This window comes from Chlamydotis macqueenii, chromosome 18 (genome assembly GCF_036417535.1).
Source record: "Chlamydotis macqueenii isolate bChlMac1 chromosome 18, bChlMac1.mat, whole genome shotgun sequence".
In the NCBI taxonomy this organism is placed as follows: Eukaryota; Metazoa; Chordata; class Aves; order Otidiformes; family Otididae; genus Chlamydotis; species Chlamydotis macqueenii.
Window position 1 is genome coordinate 2,792,450 of NC_141573.1, and position 20,143 is coordinate 2,812,592.

Sequence of the window (20,143 nt, forward strand, 5' to 3'; positions counted from 1 at the left end):
TGCCAGGGACAGGGTGGGTGAGCGGCTGAGCTGTGCCCACCATCCAGTTTGTAAATGCAGAGCTTTAGCCAAGCCCTAGCTTCTGAAGAAAACCAAAAGCTAGATGTTCATGGAAGCACCAATGACGTGGAAGTGGGCCTGAAAATCTGTTTTCCAACCCCTATTAAGCCACAGAAAAATAATTTAATGTTCAAGAGATTCTTAAAATCCATTGAAGTTTCAACTAAAGGCCAAGAGAAGCGATGAAGTGGACATTGTGCTTTATTTGCCTCCCTGAAATATAATTGAGCTGCGCTTTCCTTAGCCCTGTCAACGAGGAAGAGTGGCCAAGCGCCACTGGCTGCTCTTCCATCACTGCCATGAGCAACTGGGTCAGCTGGAGGCAAACAGAGATGCTCCAGTGAGGAGCACAGTATGTCCCCTGCACAGGACAGGGACATTTCCTGCACGTCCTTTATCTGCGTCTTCCCTCGCAGTTGTTTGCAATAACTCCTTGGAAACGGCAAACTTGAAGTCTGTTTCCTTAACAACTCATTTCAGGGCCGCTCGGGAGAAGGGAGTCGAGGCTGCTGCGGTCGTGGGGCTGAGATGTCTCCCAGCTCCGGGCTTTTTTCCTCTTGTTTTGGTGCTGCAGAGCTGCCAGCTTATGTGGTGGCCGTGGGCACATCCAGGTCTGCGATGGCCATCACGGCGGCCAGCCCCATCACTGCGCCTCATGTCCGTGCTGCAACCCACACCTTTATGTCTCAAGAACCGAAGCATTACTTATTTCTCTTTTTTCTTCCCCCAGGAACCACATTTTGGGATAGGAAGTGGGAAAGGCAAAAGCACTTTTACGACTGATGGATTCTGCCAACGCGTACCGGAACCAGAATACGCCTGAAACCCCGCGCCAGGTGCAGAGACACCATGGGACAGCCCTATTGCTTCTGAAGTCCTAGTCCTCAGCTCCTCCTCTTGAGTTATTTTTCCAAAAGTAAATAAATAAGTAGGTCTCATTTCATGCCCAACCTGGAAATGCCAGCAGGCTGAACGGAGTGCTTGAGTCACTTCTTGCTCCTCTCCATTCTGGCTTTGACTGATGGCTGAGACGCACCGCACCGCACGGGGGGAACCCTCTCCGAAAAACACCTCCCCGAGACGGAAACACAGCCAACACGCTGCCCCAGGGGCAACCACAGTGGCAAAGAGGAGGTGAGCCACAGCCCAGAGGTGGATGCTTTCTTTTCTCAGTGTTGGTCTGAGCAATGAAAATACGGGGACAGGAAAACCCAGCACCTCCATCTGGAAACGTGTACAGCTGGAAACCCTGAACCGCCGGCACAAAGCCTGAGCAGGTGATGCTGCATCCATCTTCCCTTTTAATTCCCCAGGCTCCTGAAGATAAGAGCACAGCATGCCGCTGCCTGGGCACCGCTCCCCCAGTAAGCGCGTACCGGCCGATCCCAAACGACGTCCCGATACCATTAGCACCCACGTTACGATGCCAAAAATGTAATTTGCTGTCCTGCCCCGTCGGCGGCCGTGCCCCAGCACCCAGCGGTGCCGGCGGCTGCCCCGGGGTTTCTTTGTCGCAGGGCTCAGCTCGCTGTGCTGACTCAGTCCCGCAACCTGTAATAAACCCGGCGCAGGAGAGGCCCCAAACCAAAATAGCAGCGCTTTTGCAAGGAGCGACGGAGGTGCACGGCGTGAACCGCAGCGGTTGTGCAACATCTGCTTGCATGGCAGCGGGGTTATTTGCGTCTCAGGAGCGAGCGAGCCGCCTTTCCAACGCGCGGCGGCTGACGTCGGCCGGCTCCGCCGAGGCACAAGCACAATGGAGACAAAGACCTCCAGCTCTACCCCAAGGTAAATTCGCAAGGTCAGTCCTTCGCGCCTGCCTCAGGATCGGCCTCCAGCAGCAGAGAGCGCGGCGGTGACGCTCCGAACAGCACCGGAACGAAAAGCCAGAAGCAAGGCAAAGCAGAAAGCTTTGCAATGCAGACTCCAGCAGACTCATCCCTGGATCCCGCAGCGCAGAAACATACAGAAATGTCACGAACTGTGCGAATATCAGAACCTATTTGCCTGCCTTTCAGTAATTCAGTTTTGGAGGTGATTTCCCGATTCGGGCTAATCTCTCTCGCTCTGCCCATTTTCCTCTTAACGCGCCCTGCAAAGGGGCTGCCGGCTGCTGCGGGCGTTCGTGCCAACACAGAAACCAGAGGGATGCAATGTCAGCTTATCTATCGGCACATTTCGGCTACGAGAGCCTGTTTGTCACTCTGGTAAGAGTGCACCTCTGAATTTTAGAAGAGTGAAGACCTTCTGAGTGTGAAGCGGAAGAGACACTTTTGACAGATTAGACATGAGATCCTGTGCGAAGACCTGCGCCGAACACAGGGCTGCAGGGGCTCTGGGAAGGGCACAGGGTGCTGATATGGCTTTTGGCCAATTCTGGACCCTCCTGTAATCCCCCACAAAACAAAACTGAGCCCCTCTGCAGCCCTAGTCCGTCGGAGCTTGCAGGGAGCACCGGGGTCATCACACGCCGGAGCAACCTTCCAGCAGCTTTTGGGGGACACCAACACCCAACGCCACTTTGGAGACGAAGACTGGTCGTGCGATGGAGGGTTTAAAACAACACAGCTGCATTGGAGAGGGTCTGAGGGGTCAGGATGATCTTTGTTGTCCTACAGAAGTCGCTGCCACCTCACCGACCTGTTTCACGGGCTTCCACTGCCAGGACCTTGGACCCCACTTCTCAGCTGGGCTCTGCCCTGATGGGTTCCCTGCGCCCCGCTCCAGTGTTCGCTTATGGGAATACCAAAGAAGAGAGGAAACGGGGCCTTCAGCAACCATTTTAATGCTCACAGACCAACAAAGAGCAGCCACGTGCTCCCTTCTGATGCTAACAGTTCAGAGGAAGCAGGGAGGTGACAGCAAACAGCTTTCCCAGATAACGTCCCTTCCCGGCCCAGACGCAGCGTCACTCCCAGTCTCAGCACGGGAACTGCGGGCACAGCGTGGGGCCACCCATCACGTCCCCGTTGAGCTGGTGCCAGGACCGTGCTGGTACCTGGAGATGTGACGGGGCAAGACAGAGCCCTGCCCTGACATCCCGCACCGCCAAGCAGCCTGTAGATGAGCCGGCTTTTCTTCAGAAAACAGATGCAATGCAAAACAGCCCTAAATCCGTCGTCCTTTAGGTGCCAATGTAAGGGGGATATGGTAGAGAGGAGAGTTTTGCCTGCCTGTGGCTCTCAGCATAGGGCACAAGAGACAGTAATATTAAAAACCCTGTTATAACACCTTGGCTGAACTCATCCAGCATGTACATCCAGCTGCTGGAGCGTCGATGGCCTGGGGGAAAGGGCACAGCTCCTCCCAAACAGCAGCACCTCTGCGCAGAGCGGCAACATCGCCCGGCAGGGAAGGAACGCGATGCACCAGAGCTGGGAGCATCTGCCGCCGCGCGAGTCCACCTCCGGGGCTCGGCCGCCCCAAGCTGACCCCTGCCCAGCACGGCTCTCCAGGGATCAGCGCCTTCCTCCTCGGTGCTGAGATCTCCCAGGCGGACGGAAAGTGGAAACGTTCAGTTCTCTACTGATTCACCCCAGCTGCAAGATGTTCTGTCGGAGGACAGGCGCTGCCTCGGGATCCATCGGATAAAGAGGGGAGGAGGTGGTGGGTGGAAGGGACCAGGCACTGGGATGTGCACGCTCCAGTTTCAACCCAACAACCCCGTCTGTGGCCACAGGCAAGTTCATCACAGAGTCACAGAACATCTTGAGTTGGAAGGGACCCATAGGGCAGCTGCCACGTTGCACGAGGGGCACAAGGCAGCACGGGCTCACACCACCGTTCTGTCCCCCTTGGCACCTCCGCGTATTAGCCCGAACCCATGGTGGTGGTTCCAGCTGAGGATGGGAGAGCAGCACCCATCCCCACCAGCCCTGTGAGACAGCTCTGACACCCTTTAGCGGCCAGGACAGCCCTGCCTGCGCCGAGGCGGCGGCTGTGCCTTTATGCTCCGCACATGCTGGACCCTCCGGAGACCACTGTGGAGGCATGTGCGTAAAACCACAAAATGCAAAATTCAACCGTTTGACGGAAACCCTATGGGGACCAAAGCCTCTTCCTTCTTCTCACCTTGCTTCATTTATTTTTCCACCCATCCACTTAACTTCATGGGTGCTCCCAAGCCTTCCTCACCACGCACAGAAAAAAAACATTTCAACTCCTCTCCTCCTGTCACAACATCTCAAACGCCCTCAAATCCTGCAAATCACTGGCGGCTGCCCGCCGTGAGGCTGCGAGAGCCAAAGGCAGCTAACGGCTCAGGGGAACCTTACTGGGGTCCAAGCGACGCCAAAAAGCATTTTTTTTATGCTGCTCGCGGTGGCTGGAGCAGGTCGCATCCCTCGCGGGGCTCCTGCGCCTCCAGCACGCGGGTGGCTGCATCCTCCCATTGCTCCGGGAAAGATGCGACGGTGACGGAGACCATCACGGTGAAACCACAGCAAGGCGAGCAGCAGGGGCAGTCGCTCCCTTGTCACCAGTACACCATCAATCAAGCTCCTATTTTCCCTCTGCCAAGGTCCGCCGGCTTTGCTGCCTCCCAGTCCCAGAGCCTGTTTGCCCTGCTGCTTATCTCAAATTAGGAAATCCACAGGAACTGCAGGCCGGGGAAGCTGTTTGTCAAGAGCCTCCAGCCCTCGTGGGGATTTTTTATGAGGGACTTCTCGTTTAGTTGCTGCTTTGTTTTTAAACCCTCAGCTGCCTGCTTGCAGTGGGAGTTTGCTGGAATCAAAACCGGAGAAAAGCTCTTGGAATTCACCCGGGGAACAAAAAGGCTTTTGTGCAGGAGGATTTGGAGGACGCGGCTGCTTTCGTTGCCGCTACCTTCACTGCTATTTTCTCCCTGCCAAGGAGCACCTGCCAGCGGTGCCGGAGGAGGTGGGCTGCCGCCCGCGCGCAGCGGGATGCACGGGCAGGAGGACGGATGCCTCCCGCGCCCGCCGGCAGCGGAAGCAGAGCGCTGCAGGCAGGAGGGCAAAGCGCTTTCCAAATGTTCATGCACCACGGCGTGCAAGACTTACCCGGGCCTTTCGGCCAAGTCTCGTGCTCCCTGCCCTGGCTCTGCCCCTGGCATGGAAGGCAGGGTGGGCTCTGCTGCTCGGTACCCTAAAAAGCCTCCCAAGGGATGGGCAGGCTCTGCCGTGCTGGTGGGCGCTCACACGTGATGCAGCTGCAGGGACGAGGGGCTGAAGCTGCCCCGGCCAATGCGTGAGCAGGGATGCTGTGGGTTCACCGCGAACTGGGAATCGCTCCCGCTACTCCGCTTGCTTCTTTCACTTCCTCTTCTCCACCGAGATTTCACTTCGAAACACCACAGCGAGCGACCACACGCAGCTACAGGGCTCTGACCAGCTTCCCAGACGAGTATCGAGCAGACAGCACCATGTCTCCTACAATCAGCATAAAAGCAGGTGTCCTGTCTGCCTCAGCCGTAGTGGGAGCAGGATTTGCTTTAAATTCACCAGCCCCAGCCCAGCCAAAAACACTTCCCAAACCTGCCGCTCCCTGGAAAACCTAGCACAGTAAAGGAGCATCCCCCTCCCTTCCCCACTGCTCTGCAGAGCCTCAAAACCCAGCTTTCATAGGGCGGTGAGATCCCCTCCCCGTCCGACACCCCGCGGATGCCTTTTTGCTCAACGTTTCAGTTTTGCTTTTCACATTTTTTAAACGTACTCCGTGCAGCTGGGATTTTCTCCCAGCAGGTCCTGCAAGGAGTTTTTAAAGAAGCATCGCTGGCTGAGCAAGGGCCCTGCAGCAGAGCTTCATTTTTAATCTCCCCTGAAAAAAACAGACTGGTTTGAGCATTGGCCCTGGGACACCGAGGGGTGATGAGTCCGTGCACCCAGGGCAGCCGTCCCGGCAGCACCGGCACCGCGCTTTCCGAGCCAGGGCCTCTCGGAGCTGTCAGATGCGCTGCCAGCCCGGGGAAATGCAAATTGCTTTGGAAAACGAAGGTGACATTTCCACCCGCTTGCTGATTCCTGCTGCGCTGCAGACTCAAAAGCCCGATTCAGGCCTGCGGCTCCAGCTAGGAAGGTTCTTACGTCTTGACGGTGCCTTGCATTTAACACGCCTGCTTACCGGGGGCACATGTTCCTGTTAAGGCTGCATTAAGCGCCAGGCTGAGCAGGAACATGTACCTAAAGGCTCCACCAGACCCCTGTCTCAGCCTTTTTAGCGAGCATCGGTCCCCGGGGTACCTGGCTGCAGGCTTCAGCCCGTTTCTCAGCCATTCCCACCGAAAGGGACAACCCGCACCCGGGCACTGGCCGAAGTCCCTAGGCGGTGGCGCCAACCAGGTTGCGGGTTCCTCATCAATGCGTCCCCGTGCCCGAGATGCTGCCCCATAGCTGGCCAAGCTACGCAGGCAAGCACTGTTCAGCCAAAAATGAGTCAGGAGGCTGAAACATGGGAAAAGCAGGAGGGTGTGACAGGCCAGGAAGGATTCCCCTGGGGAGCTCAGCAAACTGGCTCTTTGGGGTGTCCCCGTCCCCAGGAAAGCATGCACAGGTATTTGCCCTTCAGCTCTGGACCGCTGCTCCCCCCACGCTAAGACAGCCCCGTTGTTCTGCAGGGATGCTTCTGCTCGCCGAGCGGGATCGCACCCCGGCTGCGCGATACCTGCCCCGGTGTCGTCACCCTCGCAGCAGGACAGAATAAAATCTCATCAATACCACAGGGCAACCTGAGCTCCGGTTTTATTTCTGTTACTGGGCGCTCCAGGCAGCCACAGGAGTCTCATTTTGCCAAGCACAGATTTAATTTGTTCAGCATATCGTAAATGTTGGACACTGAAACTACACCGCTATCAGCTGTCTCCTGCTGCAGCTGAAAAACCCGGGTTTATCATTTTCTGCTGATGAGTAAAGCCACCTCAGGACAAAACGGGCAATTTATGTTCCAGAGAGAAAACTGCCCTTCGATTTTGTCATTCCGCAACTGACAGAGCATCAATGACTTCTACAGTCAGACGGGAAGATCTGTGGAAATAGAGGAACGTCCCACCAGCCATTTCTGCAGCGAGCATCCTCACCCTCTGCAGAAGGTCCCTGATGAAGATGAAGGCTACGTTAACCCACGTGGCCAAGCAGCCACCGTGCTCCTCGGGGGAAAACAGCACCTCTGGGCTGAAAAGATTTAATAAAGAGCGACAAAGTTCTGCAAGACACCTCTAGACTGAGCTACTTCTTCAGTCCCCAAGTTATGCTGTCCTGTTCGGCAGCTGGCAACTGTTTGTTTCAACCAGAAGTGTTGAACTGAAGATAATTTCAGGATCACTTTCCTCTTCTGCGGTGCAAATAACACGCGCAAGAATTTCCAACCAACGCCTAATTTTCCTCCCAGCAATATGCTGCTCACGCGCCATCCTTTGCTCACAGCTTGGGCCAAAGAGGCCAGTTGATCAGAAATCCAGGGGCAATCCCGCCCGGAGATTTTCCTGAACATTCTGTCACGGGGAATTCTTCTAAAGATTCGGCCAAATATCACAATGAAGTTTTCAGCACAGTCAAGGCCTTGACCAACCTGCCTTTGTGCTACCCCGGTTGACAGCTCTCTTTCGCTATGCTTTTTTGGACTTAAGAGCTTATTTGATTATCTTTGTGCCAGAATTATTAAAGATGCTATTGACAGCTCTGGACAGCGCGGATGGGAGGCACTAACTCACACTCCCTCTGGCAATGCCTCCCAGCAAACGTGTAGGTCCTACTCTAAAAACACACAGGAGCCCCATTCCCAGTGAGGAGCCAAGGGCAACCGCAGCAAAGCCAAACCCGCGTCCCATCTGAGCCCTGGTGCCCACCCAGGTCTCCAGCGCTGTGACTTTGGGCGCTGCCCCGACACCAGCGTGGGACAGGAGACTCCAGGAGAACAACTGCGCCCGGTCTGCACTGTCAACAGCGGCGGTGGCCTCAAGAAACGCCGGTGGCAGAGACGGGCGAGAACCAGAGCTGCTCCACCACCACCGCCACCACCACCAGCAGGTCCGTCCAACCACAAACGTGACGTCTCGGTCCTGCAACCACTTCAGCAACGTCTCTTTGCAGGTGTAAGGGGTCTGAAAAGGTCAAAGGGAAGGTCCGCGGGACGCAGTGTGGCTCGCGGGGCTTCCCGGGAAGCTCGCTCAGGTTCAAGCAGATTTTAGCCAGAGGTCAGTGAGCGTGAACTTCTTGCTCTCCTTCCAGACAGCCGCTAAGAGCACACGCTTGCTTGCACATCACATCATAAAGTAAAGCAAGCAGTATGGAAAGAACAAAAGCCTTTCCCCAGGTTTTATCATGCAATTTTATTTCAGTTTGGAAAACAAGCTGAAGAAATGCATTATGGCATAGCACCCTGGCAGAAGACAGCAAGTCATCTCCTTTTTTTCCCCAATAAAGTGTGCCTGACACAACTGGGCAGATTTTTTTCTGTCCAAGATTTTTTTTTTTTTTATCTTGTCCACGTGGATCAAACCCCGTCAGGTCACATCTCTCCACCCAGCCTTCTAAATCAGAAGCTGTAAATACAAACCCCCTTTATAAGGCTCTCTATCAAAGCCTCTATAGAACTTCCCGTGCGAGGTCCAAAACCGTAGTTTCAGTTATAGACACACGCGCGTGCAAACGGGATACTGCTTTCTGAGCCGCAGAAATGGGAAAAAGAGAAACCAAGAGAAGGCAGGGTAGTATAAATCATCTACCCAGATCCATAATGTCCACCCTACTTCGCAACCAGGACAAAATACATCCCCAGCCTTGTAAACTCTTCTGTGCGTGCTCAACTCCAAGCCGGTTCAGTCCCACCCTACAAAAGGACTCGGATGCTCCAAGTGCACCATGTGCACAAGCAGTTTCAAGATCAGAGCATTAAAAAAAAAAGAAAAAAAAATCCTATTCAGCTACTCTTGTAAGGGGAAAGAAAAAAATCCCTCCAACCCCCCTCGTGCAAATGAGGGCCCTGCTTGGCTCCAGCTGCTCCGAACCGGCTCTGATTCAATCTCCCAGATTGCTCCTTGCGTTTCAGCTGCGGCAATGCCTTTTTAAAGCAAGCTCCTGGGTGGAAAATCCGCCCCCCTTTTTTTTTTTTTTTTTTTTTTTTCCCAGGAGATGCTGGCTGGGGAGATGCTTGCACAGGATGGACCCTAAATGAGCGAGCTGGAAGGTGAAGGGGAAGCTGGCTGATGCTGGAAGCGCTGGCATTGTTCTGAGCTCCGCGCAGGAAGCGCGAGAGGAGGAATGCTCTCCTATTGCAGGAAGCTGTTCCAGCCTCTTATCAGACATAAAGCTTCTGATTTCTTGCGGGGGAAGTACCAAATGTTTTTGAGGGGAAGAAAAAAGGGGAAAAAAAAAAAAAAAAAAATCACGTGCTTAGCTCTAGAGGAAGCTGCCTAATGACATGAATGAAACCGAAGTCATGCCACGAGGAAGCGCGCCGTGCTGCCCAGCTCAGGTGGCTTCGAGCAAGGGCCCGTTCCCACGCTGTCACCCTGCACAGACCCGCAGAGGCGCGAGCCCAGAGGCCTCCTCCCTGCCCAAAAGGTGCCTGCTGCGCGCTCAGCCTTTCCTGCCTCCAGAACCCATCACCTCTGAACGCTGCGTCGGTGCCACCCTCCCCAGCTGCCAGCGACGATTTTGGGCTCTCCCTCCAGTTCAGGCGCTGCCCCTCTCGGGGAGGGGGCTTGTTTGGCGATGTCCTTGCAGTGCACCGCACCGATCTGCTCCTTCGGTTAATTGGTAAAGCCGAGTCCTTGGCAGGAGCGCAAGTGCTCTGTAGAGACGTTCCAAGTTTTATGAGCAATGAGCAAATTACTGATGTCCTTGGGAAAGGTAAGGAAGTCAGAGTCCATGTTAACTGCCTTTATTTTTCTTCTAGAGGGCATCTCCCAAAGGACAACTCTATGCCATGTAGACTGGCTCTCTGCTTACGTAAGTACCTGGAGATAATGGCTGTCACGGCTTATTGCATAGATACCTGTGGAAGCCTCAGTTTTAAGTTAAGTTCACTCTTTTATCAGGCTTTGTGCTTTATTTGAGCCACACACTCCTTGTGTCCAGCCTGGTTTCTCCCAGTAGGTTATCAGGGGATTACGGTTTCCATCTCTTATAGTTAAAAAGCAGAAAACACTTTGGAATAGGTTGAAAAACAACAGTATCCAGAGCACTGCCTTTCTTCTTTAATAGGCTACACTGTCAACCCTCTGCTTGCTAAATGAGAGAAAAATCCGTGGGCATGCAGGGAAGGTCAATCTTGTGGTTTTTGAAAACATTTAATTAGTACAGTTAAGTACTGAGGTCTGCTTGGGAGTGAGCTCCTGCATAACCATCAGCATCTTTCAATCTGGAGAAGCAAACTGCACGATGGGACTGCAGGTCGAGTCTACATCTCCATGGACAGAACTTCAGCGGTGGCCAAACCTAGGATGGAAACTGCTGCAGCTTCCCCGTCCTCTCGCTAGCTCCAAAACCCACGTGGGGTTTAGCAACCCAATTCGGATCCCTGTCTGCACACCATCAACAGCACAGGGTCCCAGCTGGCCAGACCCCGGCCTCCCTGCGCAGGGGCTGGGGTGACCCATGGCAGCTTCAGGGACCCATCGGGGCAGCCAAAAGCCCTGCGCTGTGCCTTCTGCTCCTGCTGTGGCATTTCTGTGGAGTGTGCTGAGGCTCAGCGCTTAAACAAACCTACCCAAGACGTTGCTTTGCCCAAAGGGGTTTTGGCATTTTGATGATAGCCTGCAAGTCCCTGGCTTTTCCATGACGCACCTAACTGGAAGAAGGGGCACAGCTGTCGTCGGCTCTTACAGGTGTTTCACTCTTTGAATAAAACGACAATAAATGTCACATAGCTGCGCTTTCATCCCTGGGCAGCAGCAGGTATAAAGGCCATGATCACAGGCTGACTGCTCCCTTTCCAAAAGAGCACAGCATCAGCTGTTTAAAAGAACTCAATTCCAGTCCTTTCAAAGCCAAATTTGGGGTTTATTTCTTCATACTTTCGCAGCACTGGAGGCCCAAATTGCAGGCAACGCAAGCAGCCCTAGGAAGAAAGGGCTGTGTTGAAACCAGAGCTGGGCAGCGTGCCTCTAACTGGGTGCCAGTTGCCAGCACTGGAGGAGCTGGTGCCAAGGGCAGCGCTGGGCGCTTGCACAAACCCTGCGCGCAGAGCCGGTGCCAGAAGGACCTGCTCATCTCCAGGCTTCACCTCCTACCCGTGGGTACCTGTGTGACCATGCAAGCCTACTGGGGTCTTACTGGGGCTCCTGGGGGATGCTGAGAGGTGACAAGAGCAGAGATAATGGAGCAAATCCAGGGGAAAAAAACCAGACAAACAAACAGTAATCAATGCTGGGCTTCACTTTAAAATCTTCTGTCTCCCCTTCTTCTCCATGCTGGTACCCTGGCAAGGTTTGTCTTTGCTAGGTGGGGACTTCCATCACTTCAGGGCTGACAGAACAGAAGGCTTTTGAGTCATCCTCCGCATCTGACCTTGAACTACTGGAGAAGCCATAAACATTCTTAAGAGGAATGATAACATGGAGCGAAGCTGTAATTTATGTAATATAACTTGTTGCTTGGGTGTCAAACCCTGCTGAAAACACCCAAACAAGGAACTTCAGGATGAAAATAAGGGGGGAAAATAATGTTAACCTGGGACTTCCACAGGAGAACAGCCAGATGATGCTCTGAGGCCACTTGGCACTGATAAGCATGGTTTCATGAGCGCAATTACATATTTTTGTTTAGAAAAAAAAAAACAGCTCCCAAGTCTCTGCTGATTCAGCCTTCATCAAAGGCCTCTGACTGCAGACACAGCGGAGCGGTGACTCCTGCGCTCATTTTCTGCTGCTGCCTTATCTTTGGCATCTCATCTGCAACTTCTGCTGGGTTGGGTTTGTTTTTTGTGTTTTGTTTTGGTTGGTTTTTTTCCCCACTGGTTTCATCTGAGTGCAGTAAAAGCGCATACTGCCTGGGCCTCAGCTCCGCTAATGGTTTTTGATCTGCTTGGGTACAGGCTAGGAAAATCTAGCCTCGATTATAACACTGCAAGCGAAGTAGGCTAACAAAACAGCAACAGCAAGAAACTGGATCAGCGCTGCTCTGAAGTTTTCCTGCTCAAACAAGGGAGAAAAAAAAAAAAAGCTTTCTCTCTCTGCAATCTTTCTTACAAATATACGAAACTCCGGGCTGCAGCGGCTGCTCCCTCAGCTGTTTGCACAATGCTCAGCTTTCTGCAGCGGCGTAACAAGCCACGACCGTCGCTGCTGTAGTGACTTTGAGGGGGAAATTGGCCTGAGTAGCTTCTACCCAAAACTGCTCTCCCGACGCGGTCGGATGCTGCCCTCACCACCCTCACACACGAACTCGGCTCCGTGCTCGACTGGCAGGCTGCAGCTCCAGAGCGATGCTCGGCCAAAGCTTCGCTAGCACCAGCAGACCAAGATGCACAAGCGGCTTCTCGGCGCTTCCGTAAAGGATGCTCAGCATCCGCGTGCGACATCCCCGCAGCAAAGGCGACTCCAAGGGGCTTCAGCACCCCAGAGACTTTCACGGTGGCACAAGCCCTCTGAAACATCAACTGGGTGTTTGGAATTTCTAGCTTAAAAGAAAGGAAGGTTTTAATTTCGGCTCTGAGACACTAGAAAGCCCCACAAGTGAGAGTCTCAGGCTTCCCATCTCCAAATTGCTGATTACTGAGCCAGGATTACTGAGCACAAGACACTTTTCCATTCGCACTTGTCAATATGCAGAATATTGTGGATTTGGAAGACAAAAGCAAAAAAAAAAAAAAATCAAACCCTCAACTTTTTGCACAATGAGTAGATGTGGAAGCTGCAGTGAATGGCCTTCACGCGGCCACCGCAGAGCACAATTATCTACGGTGGCACAGCTCCAGGGTCCCAGATCTGCTTTCTGCTAACTCCGCTCTGGCGATAACGCCGACCTCTGAAACTGTCCCCAGACAGGCCCTCAGGAAGGCAGCTGAGGAACTCTACAGGTAATGAATTCTTTTTGTTTTGTTTTTTTTTTTTAATTATAGCTCTGCCCATGTCTAAAATTATAAGAACAGTCCTGCAACTCATCCGGCCACCGGAGACTGACTCAACGCTTCACGTAATGGTGCTGCTGGTGGCCAGGCTGCCAACCCGTACCGTGCGCCCACCGTCCCCCAAAACGGGAGTGACCATGGTGAGGGACGCTCGCGCGCGCTGGTTTCAGCCCCTTTCCCTTGCTCGGAATTACTCGTCCCACCCGCTGCCAGCGGGGAGCCGGGCACTGCCGCGGGTGCCTGAGCTCCCTGGGAGACGCGGAGCTCTGCCCCGGGAGCGGGACGAGGCCCGCGGGCCGGCCCAGCATCAGAAAGGCAAAGATCCCGGGGTGAAGGCAGCGAATCCCGTGGGAAAGGGCTGGGAAGCATCACCGTGCCCCGTGATCGGGGTCGCAGACGCTGCATGCGCAGAGGAGAGACACAAGTGCATTCCCGCTCCGGCGCTATCAAAGCTCCCACGCTATTTTATTTTTTCCTTCTTTTTCAAATTTAAAAAAAAAGGGGTCGGTGGATCATTTTCCAATTTAAAAAAGGGCTCATTTTTTCAGATGTGGTGTTTTTAAATCCTTTTCTGAGAGACCCCTATAGGTGTTGTTACGGCTTTTTTCAGCAAGACAAAATGGACAAGTGACATCAAATGCACCTCTTGTTTGGAGAGAGGAAAAAAAAAAAAAAAAGCAAAACTTTGTCATCACCTTACATATTTGCAACCACAGTGCACCGAATCTGCAAACCCGCCACGTGACGTTGAAGGTAATTGCGCTCCACTAATGCCAATACTCGTGGAGGAATGAAGTGTCTCATCTCTCTAAATTACTCCTGTGGTTTTAATTGAGCATCATTTGGTTCACCCCAGCAGCCTGCCTGTGTCAGGGGAGGGAATTCGCCCCAGAGGAAGCCCCATTTTTTTGGTGACTAATGCAACAAATGCAACACTTTACCACGACAGTGAGAACCCTAAACTTTTTTTTTTTTTTCCATCTGGGAGGAGAAAACAGCTCTTTGCTCCTTTTCCCCCTGCAACTTATCGCTTTTACTGCTATAATTACTTTTATAGTTGGAGCTTTTAAACGCTTGTGTGTCCCTGCTCAGCGCGGGGAGCCGTCGGGGCGCGGGGACAGGGCACCCTGCGAACGCACTCCGGGTCCTGCACCCCGTGTCACTGCCTGGGACGGAGGGGCCGAGGGCTCCGTCCCTGCACAGCCCAGCAGCGCCGCAAGAAAACGCGCCCGTTGTGCAAGGCGGGGGGAGCGGGGAACGAAACGCAGCAACCGCAGAGCCCTGACTGGGTGTACCGGTTCCCCGTTGCTCAGCTGTGCAGAGCAGAGATTTGGCTTAGGCCAGACACGCATTTGAAAGTTTGGGATGTTTCTTCCTCTGCTCGGGAGTCCAGCGTAAACTAAAGGAGTTGTTGCTTAAACTAAATTCTCTGAGTTTGATAACAAAAGGTAAAATAACCAAACATTGAGGAAAAGTAAGTCTGAGGTGGTAAGTTCTACCCAACTAGATGCTTTTCTTTTTTCCCACGTTCGTTAATTGCTCCAGCATGGCATTGCGAGGAGCTTTTAAACCTTTTCATAAACATTTGACCCCTCTTAACCCAAAGCACGCAGGCACCTCCATCACTAAAGTGGTACAGCAGAGCCGGCAGCACGCGCAATGGCGCAAAAGAGTAATTCAACGTGTTAATCTTAAAAAAAATAAATAAAAAAACCAAAAATAAATCATCAACTCAAACTGAAATTGGTTGTCTTTGCTAGACTAGGCTTTGCTAGGCTCGCACCTCGCTGACCGCGCCGCGGCTTCGCTCGCCGTGCTCCTGCACCGCCTGCCCTTGCCAAGCGCCCGTGTCGCGGGCGTGCGCCGGCGGCGAGCGCCGAGGTGGTGCTGACGAGGCAAACCGCGCGTTGCACAACCGCAGGAGCCTCGCGCTGCTGACGGGTTAATTTTATACCAGCAAAAACCTGCCACCTACTTAGGAATTTTTTTTTTTTTTTTTTTTTTAAAAAGCTACTATTTAGGCTTTACATCTGTTCCACTGAGACTTTTAGCTGCAAAAAAAAAAAAAAAAAAAGAGCATTTTAAGCATTTTACATAAAATGCAAGATTTTGGAATAGGTGCGGGGCCTTTGGTCAAAGTCCATAGGGTAACGTTCAGCCAGCATCACGTGGGACGTGGTTCTCATAACCTCGGTATCCGTTTTCAGCGAGAGCACAAAAAATTGTGTTGGCAACAACAAAGTCTGAGGAATGAGATCAATGGACAGCAACATTCAGTAGTTTCATATGTACCTCACTTCAGCGTACTTTTTATGAGTTAGTGCTCTAATGGGAACTGCTCCCCTTCCCTTTTCTTATTTCAATGGAGACGTTCGCGTATTTGCAGGTTGCTTCTCTGACACAGGCTTTGTGAGTGAATAATTCCTCCACCACAATGAATTGTGAAGACTCTTCAATGTATCTGCTGTCACGAGAGTTCGGATTTATAGCATCTAACTGTTGTTTAGCTTGTAATATGGACTTCCACTTTTTTTTTTTCCCCCCTCTTCCAGAATAATATCCTATTAGTCATGACAGCCAAGTGTGGCACATTTCGGCAAGGATTCAACTTCCGAACTGCCATCAGCATAGAGCCCCACTTGTCCCAGAGTGGGCTCCTCTCTGAAGGTGAGAAATAACCTGCTGGGTTTGGCAGAGAAAAAAAAAAAAAAAAAAATCTTATTTTCTATGGATTGCTCCATCCAACTAAAAAGATCCTTTTGCAACTTAAAAGCAGGAATGAAGGTAGAAAGGAGCACGGGGTGAAATGCGGCGGTGCCTTTCAGACCTGACGGGGATTTTGTTGACCGCAAAGTCCTCAGGAGCCCATCACGCGTGGGTTCACGTGGCGGAGCGCCGCGAGCGCGACGCTGGCCGTGTCAGCTGGTTTCAGCTGGGCTGAAGCTGTTCCCTCTGAACCCTGGGAAGATTTATCTTGAACAGCCCAGGTACAGCAACGCAGAAAGCAGATCCTCTCCGCTCCTTCACACGGGACAGGTAGGGCCCGAGGAGTGGTCCTGCCCTCCCAACCAGGCGAGATTTCTCACAGGGAATAAATCTTATCAGAGAATAACCCTCCCGGTTACTGTCCCTCCTGACAGGCAGCTTTAAAAAAAAATAATAATCTATGGCAAATTCTCAGAGCAGCTTTGGAAACAACTCAAAGTCAGGCGAGGGCTCTCAGCTCAGCGGCTGGCTGAAGCTCTGTGCCGTGTTTCAGAAAGCTGACGAGGAACCTCCTGTGCAACAGATGAAAGCTGATCCCGAAAGGCAGATTACGCCTCCCTTAATTCATCCCAGAGAACCGTACCTCTGCGGCAAACCCCGGCGCCGAAACCCCTTCCCCGGCACAACCCCAGCCTGAACAGCTGAACTGGGAAGTTATCCGCGTCAGGAATTCAGACTTGAGGCACTCGTACGGCCGAGCGCGCGACGGACGGAAAACGGCTTCAAGAATGATGCCATTCATCGAGGCCGCGCTCTGTGGGTTGGCTCCTTCTATTTTCCCGTTTTCCCGGTACGCAGGACGGACCAGGCCGGTGCCGGCGAGCGCGGGGGCCACCAGCCTGCCGCCGGCTCCGTGCAGCCAGGGCTCTGCACCCCGAGATTTCCCGGGGACCCTCGGGGAGCGGCCGCGGGCCTGGCGGGGACCCTGCCACCAGCAGCAGCAGCAGCTCCGGGTATCGCTTGGTTGGATTGTGCATTATCAAAGTTCCTTGGCTCTTTCTATTGGAAACTTTTACAATTCGCTGCTTGGCTGGAAAAGATGACTGCAGCAAACCCAAATTAGGAATAAATTATACAACAACTTTACATTTTTCTTACAAAGGAAAACTGTGTGGCAAGAGCTGTGAAAGCACCTCCTTCCTTGGTCCTCCCAGCCAGGCTTACGGGGGAAGGCCACCGCCTGCACGGATGTCTTTTAAAAAAAAAAAAAAAGGAAAACAAACAAAGCAACAACAGCAAAGCCCCAGTCCCGGTTTGGGAACTGCTCCCCGATACGAGCGGAGGCTGCAGAGCGCAAGGCGAAGCAGCTGCACCCTCAAACCCAAATATTTAAGCGCAGCTCCCAACGCCGCATCTGCGCGGCCGGCCGTGACGTGCGGGCATCTCCCGTCACCGTGAGCGGCCGGAGCAGCTCCTCCTCAGACACCCCGCTCCCGAGCAGCGGCTCTTGCATTCCCACAGCAGTTTTCTTTTTTTTTTTTTTTTTTTTTTTGCAATATTAAATTCTCCACCTCCTCCCACCCACCTCTCTCCCCCGCCCCGTCCTCGCAGGACACAAGGCAGAGCCACTCCGCAATAATCCTCAAGTTAAAAAGCAAAGAAGCAAACCATCCCCACGGCGCTGGCAAGGGAAAAAAAAAAAAAATTAAAAAAAAAATAGAATAATAATAAAATAAATCCCCTGCCCACAGCCGCCCCATCCCAAGCTCCGAAATGCTAAATAAAGCCGCCCTCCTGCGTGCTCCCCGCGATCGGGTGTTACAAACCAGACTGCTGCCTCTGCCCAAAAGTTACCAAATATTACGGGGGGGTCGGGGGAGGGGGGGGGGAAATCAGTGGAAAATGATCTCAGTCCTGGCACAAGAACAATACTTTCCCATGGAAACATAGGTATATATTTAATTCCTGGTAACTCCACTCGAGTTTCACCTTTCATCTCCTCCCCGCACTTCTGTAAAAGTTTCCTTTAATTTCTGCACTTTGCAATTCGCTGCAACCCGCATGCACCCTGCCCCTCCTGCATGCACGTCCGCGGCGCCCGCATCTGCTCTCCGCCACCCCCTTTCCCTGTCCTGAGTGTGCAAAAGGCAGGGGGGGAAAAAAAAAAAAAAAAAACCAAAAAAAAAAAAAAAAAAAAAGGGCTCGGTAATCCCCGCAGAAGAATTCAAATAACGTCAATGCACAGCTGAACGGCAAGCCCTGCCTCACAGGAACTGTGCGTGCGAGTGTGTGTGCGCGGCTGCAAAAAAAAAAAGGCACCCGCTGAACAGGAAATGCAACGGAGAGCCACGGCGAGCCTCCAACTTCAAAACGCAACTGCATCCCGAAAAAAAAAAAAAAATAAATGCATGCATGCACTGAAATATGCATGCGCGGCTTTTTGCATATTTGCGGCGAACAGAAGCGGGAGCCTTACCTCGCGACTGAGACATTGTCCCCTTCGCTTTGGTGGGGGAGGGGAGCACAAAAGACTTTGCCTTGCCTCTCCGCGGCAGCTAGTTTTGCCACAAAGATGCAAACTGCAAGCGGCTCAATCTTCATGCAACGGGAGTTTTCCTGACTTGCTGCAGCAGCTCTCCTTGCAGCGGGGGGCGGTGGTGGAGGGGGCGGGATGGGGGGGCGGGGGGGGGGGTGAGGGGTGGATAGGGGGGTGCTGGGGAGGCCCCGTGCAATTGCACACTTTGCAGGGCAGCTTGCAGAGCGGGGGGGGGGATTTCCTTTCCCCCCCCCTCCCCACCCCGCCCCCGCTTGCAATGGTAGGGAAGGCTCTGCTGCACCTACATGATGGGCCAGGGCTGGCAGCTCCAAGCTCCAAACTTGGAGCAAACGGCGGGGGGGGGGGGGGGGGGAGGGAGGCGCAGTGCGCAGGCGCGCCGCCCGCCGCGCTGCCTCCTGGGTGCTGTAGTCCCGGGCGCCCGCCCCTTTCCTGCAGGGGGCGGCGCGGTGCCTGCGCGCCCTGCGGAGCCTGCGCGGGGCCTCCTGCCGCCGCGAGCGGGGGTGGGGTTAAGGGAGTGAAGGGTAGGGGGTGGGGGGGGTCGGTGCAGAGCGCAAAAGCGAGCGCAGATGGCGCGCAAACTGCGAGGGCGGCTTTTTCCCGGCTGCGGTTCCGGGGGGATGCGCGGAGATGTCCTGGGTCGGCGGTTGCTCGCCTTTTTATTTTTTAATTTTTTAATGTTTTTTATTTTCTCGCTGCCTGCGCGGTGCGGGAGGCGGGTGCGGGGGCTGCTGGCTCTCCTCTTCCCCCTCCTCCTCCTCCTCCTCCTCCTCCTCCTCCTGCTCCTCCTGCTCCTGCTCCTGTTCCCAGCTGGGGACCCGGTGGGATGCGGAGGCTCCTCGGGGACCAGGGGCTGTGGGCGGAGGGGAAGGCGGAGGTGGGACGGTGAGATGATGGGGTGAGCACGTCTAGGGCATGGAGGTGTCGCCCACGGGGGTCTTCGTGCTCTCAGCCCCGCGGGTGGTGGGCGCGGGGAAGGCCGTCGCGGTGTGCGGGTGCGCGGGCAGCGAAAACGGGAGAGAGCAGGGTGGGAAAATACAGCGGAAAGAGGAAAAATGAGATGCGCTGCGTTTTGTTTCCGTTGGTTTCAGATTGTAAGGATGCACTGGAGAGGAACCCCTGCTTTTGTGCTCCTGCGGTGCCGCGGGCGTCGCGCGTTCTGCGTAACGCGGCGGTGCCCTGGCTTAGACACCGCTCTTAGCCTTACATAACATTAACAATTCCCTAATCTTTTATTTTCTTTTCCCCTCGCAGGCAGAGCAGATGAAGCGAATTTATCCCAAATCTGGAACGGGAGTGTTTTCCTCCCTGCGGGCTTGCGGAGGTTTCCCTGAGAAGAGCTGGGGGGACACGATGCGGTGACATCCCCCTGAGACGGGGATGGTGTCCGGATCAGAAATGCAGCTGGGGTGTGGTGGATGGGTACCCCCTTCCGCACGTAGGAACCCCGCTTCGGGAAAAGCCCCTAAGAAAAAGATAGGCCTTCCTAAAGCAGCCTTTTACATTAAATATATGCTTCCTTATAGGACCACTGGCAGAATAATAATAAAAAAAACCCTAAGCGCTAAGAAATGTGTGCTCTAAAAACATTTACAGCTGAATTAGTGGCAAGGACGTTTGTTTACACCCCGGCGAAATACTGATGCCAAAGCTATAAAATCCAGTGAAAAGGTCACACGGAGAGCACATCCGGGATCGTAAGCAGCGCTGCCGCTTCCAGAGCCCTTTTTCCCTCGGGCTGGAAAATGTGGATCGTAGCTGATTTTCGTCCCGTGCCCTCGCGCTGCTCCGTTTCCC

The 20,143-nt window shown here is 53.6% G+C and overlaps 1 protein-coding gene across 4 annotated transcripts in view; it reads right to left on the minus strand.

Annotated features, from left to right (window-relative positions):
• MAP2K6 (mitogen-activated protein kinase kinase 6) overlaps window positions 1–18,454 on the minus strand; it is a 57,993-nt gene extending 39,539 nt beyond the window's left edge. For 3 of the 4 annotated variants that reach the window (XM_086762077.1, XM_086762076.1, XM_086762075.1), the window contains exon 1: window positions 18,269–18,454. In XM_086762077.1, the coding sequence (XP_086618203.1) occupies window positions 18,269–18,284 (16 nt within the window). In that variant the 5' untranslated portion in view covers window positions 18,285–18,454. Of the gene's footprint in view, window positions 1–16,950; window positions 16,970–18,268 lie in introns of those variants that run through there. The other variant, XM_086762078.1, reaches the window with a different exon arrangement.
• Window positions 18,455–20,143: the final 1,689 nt, after the last annotated feature.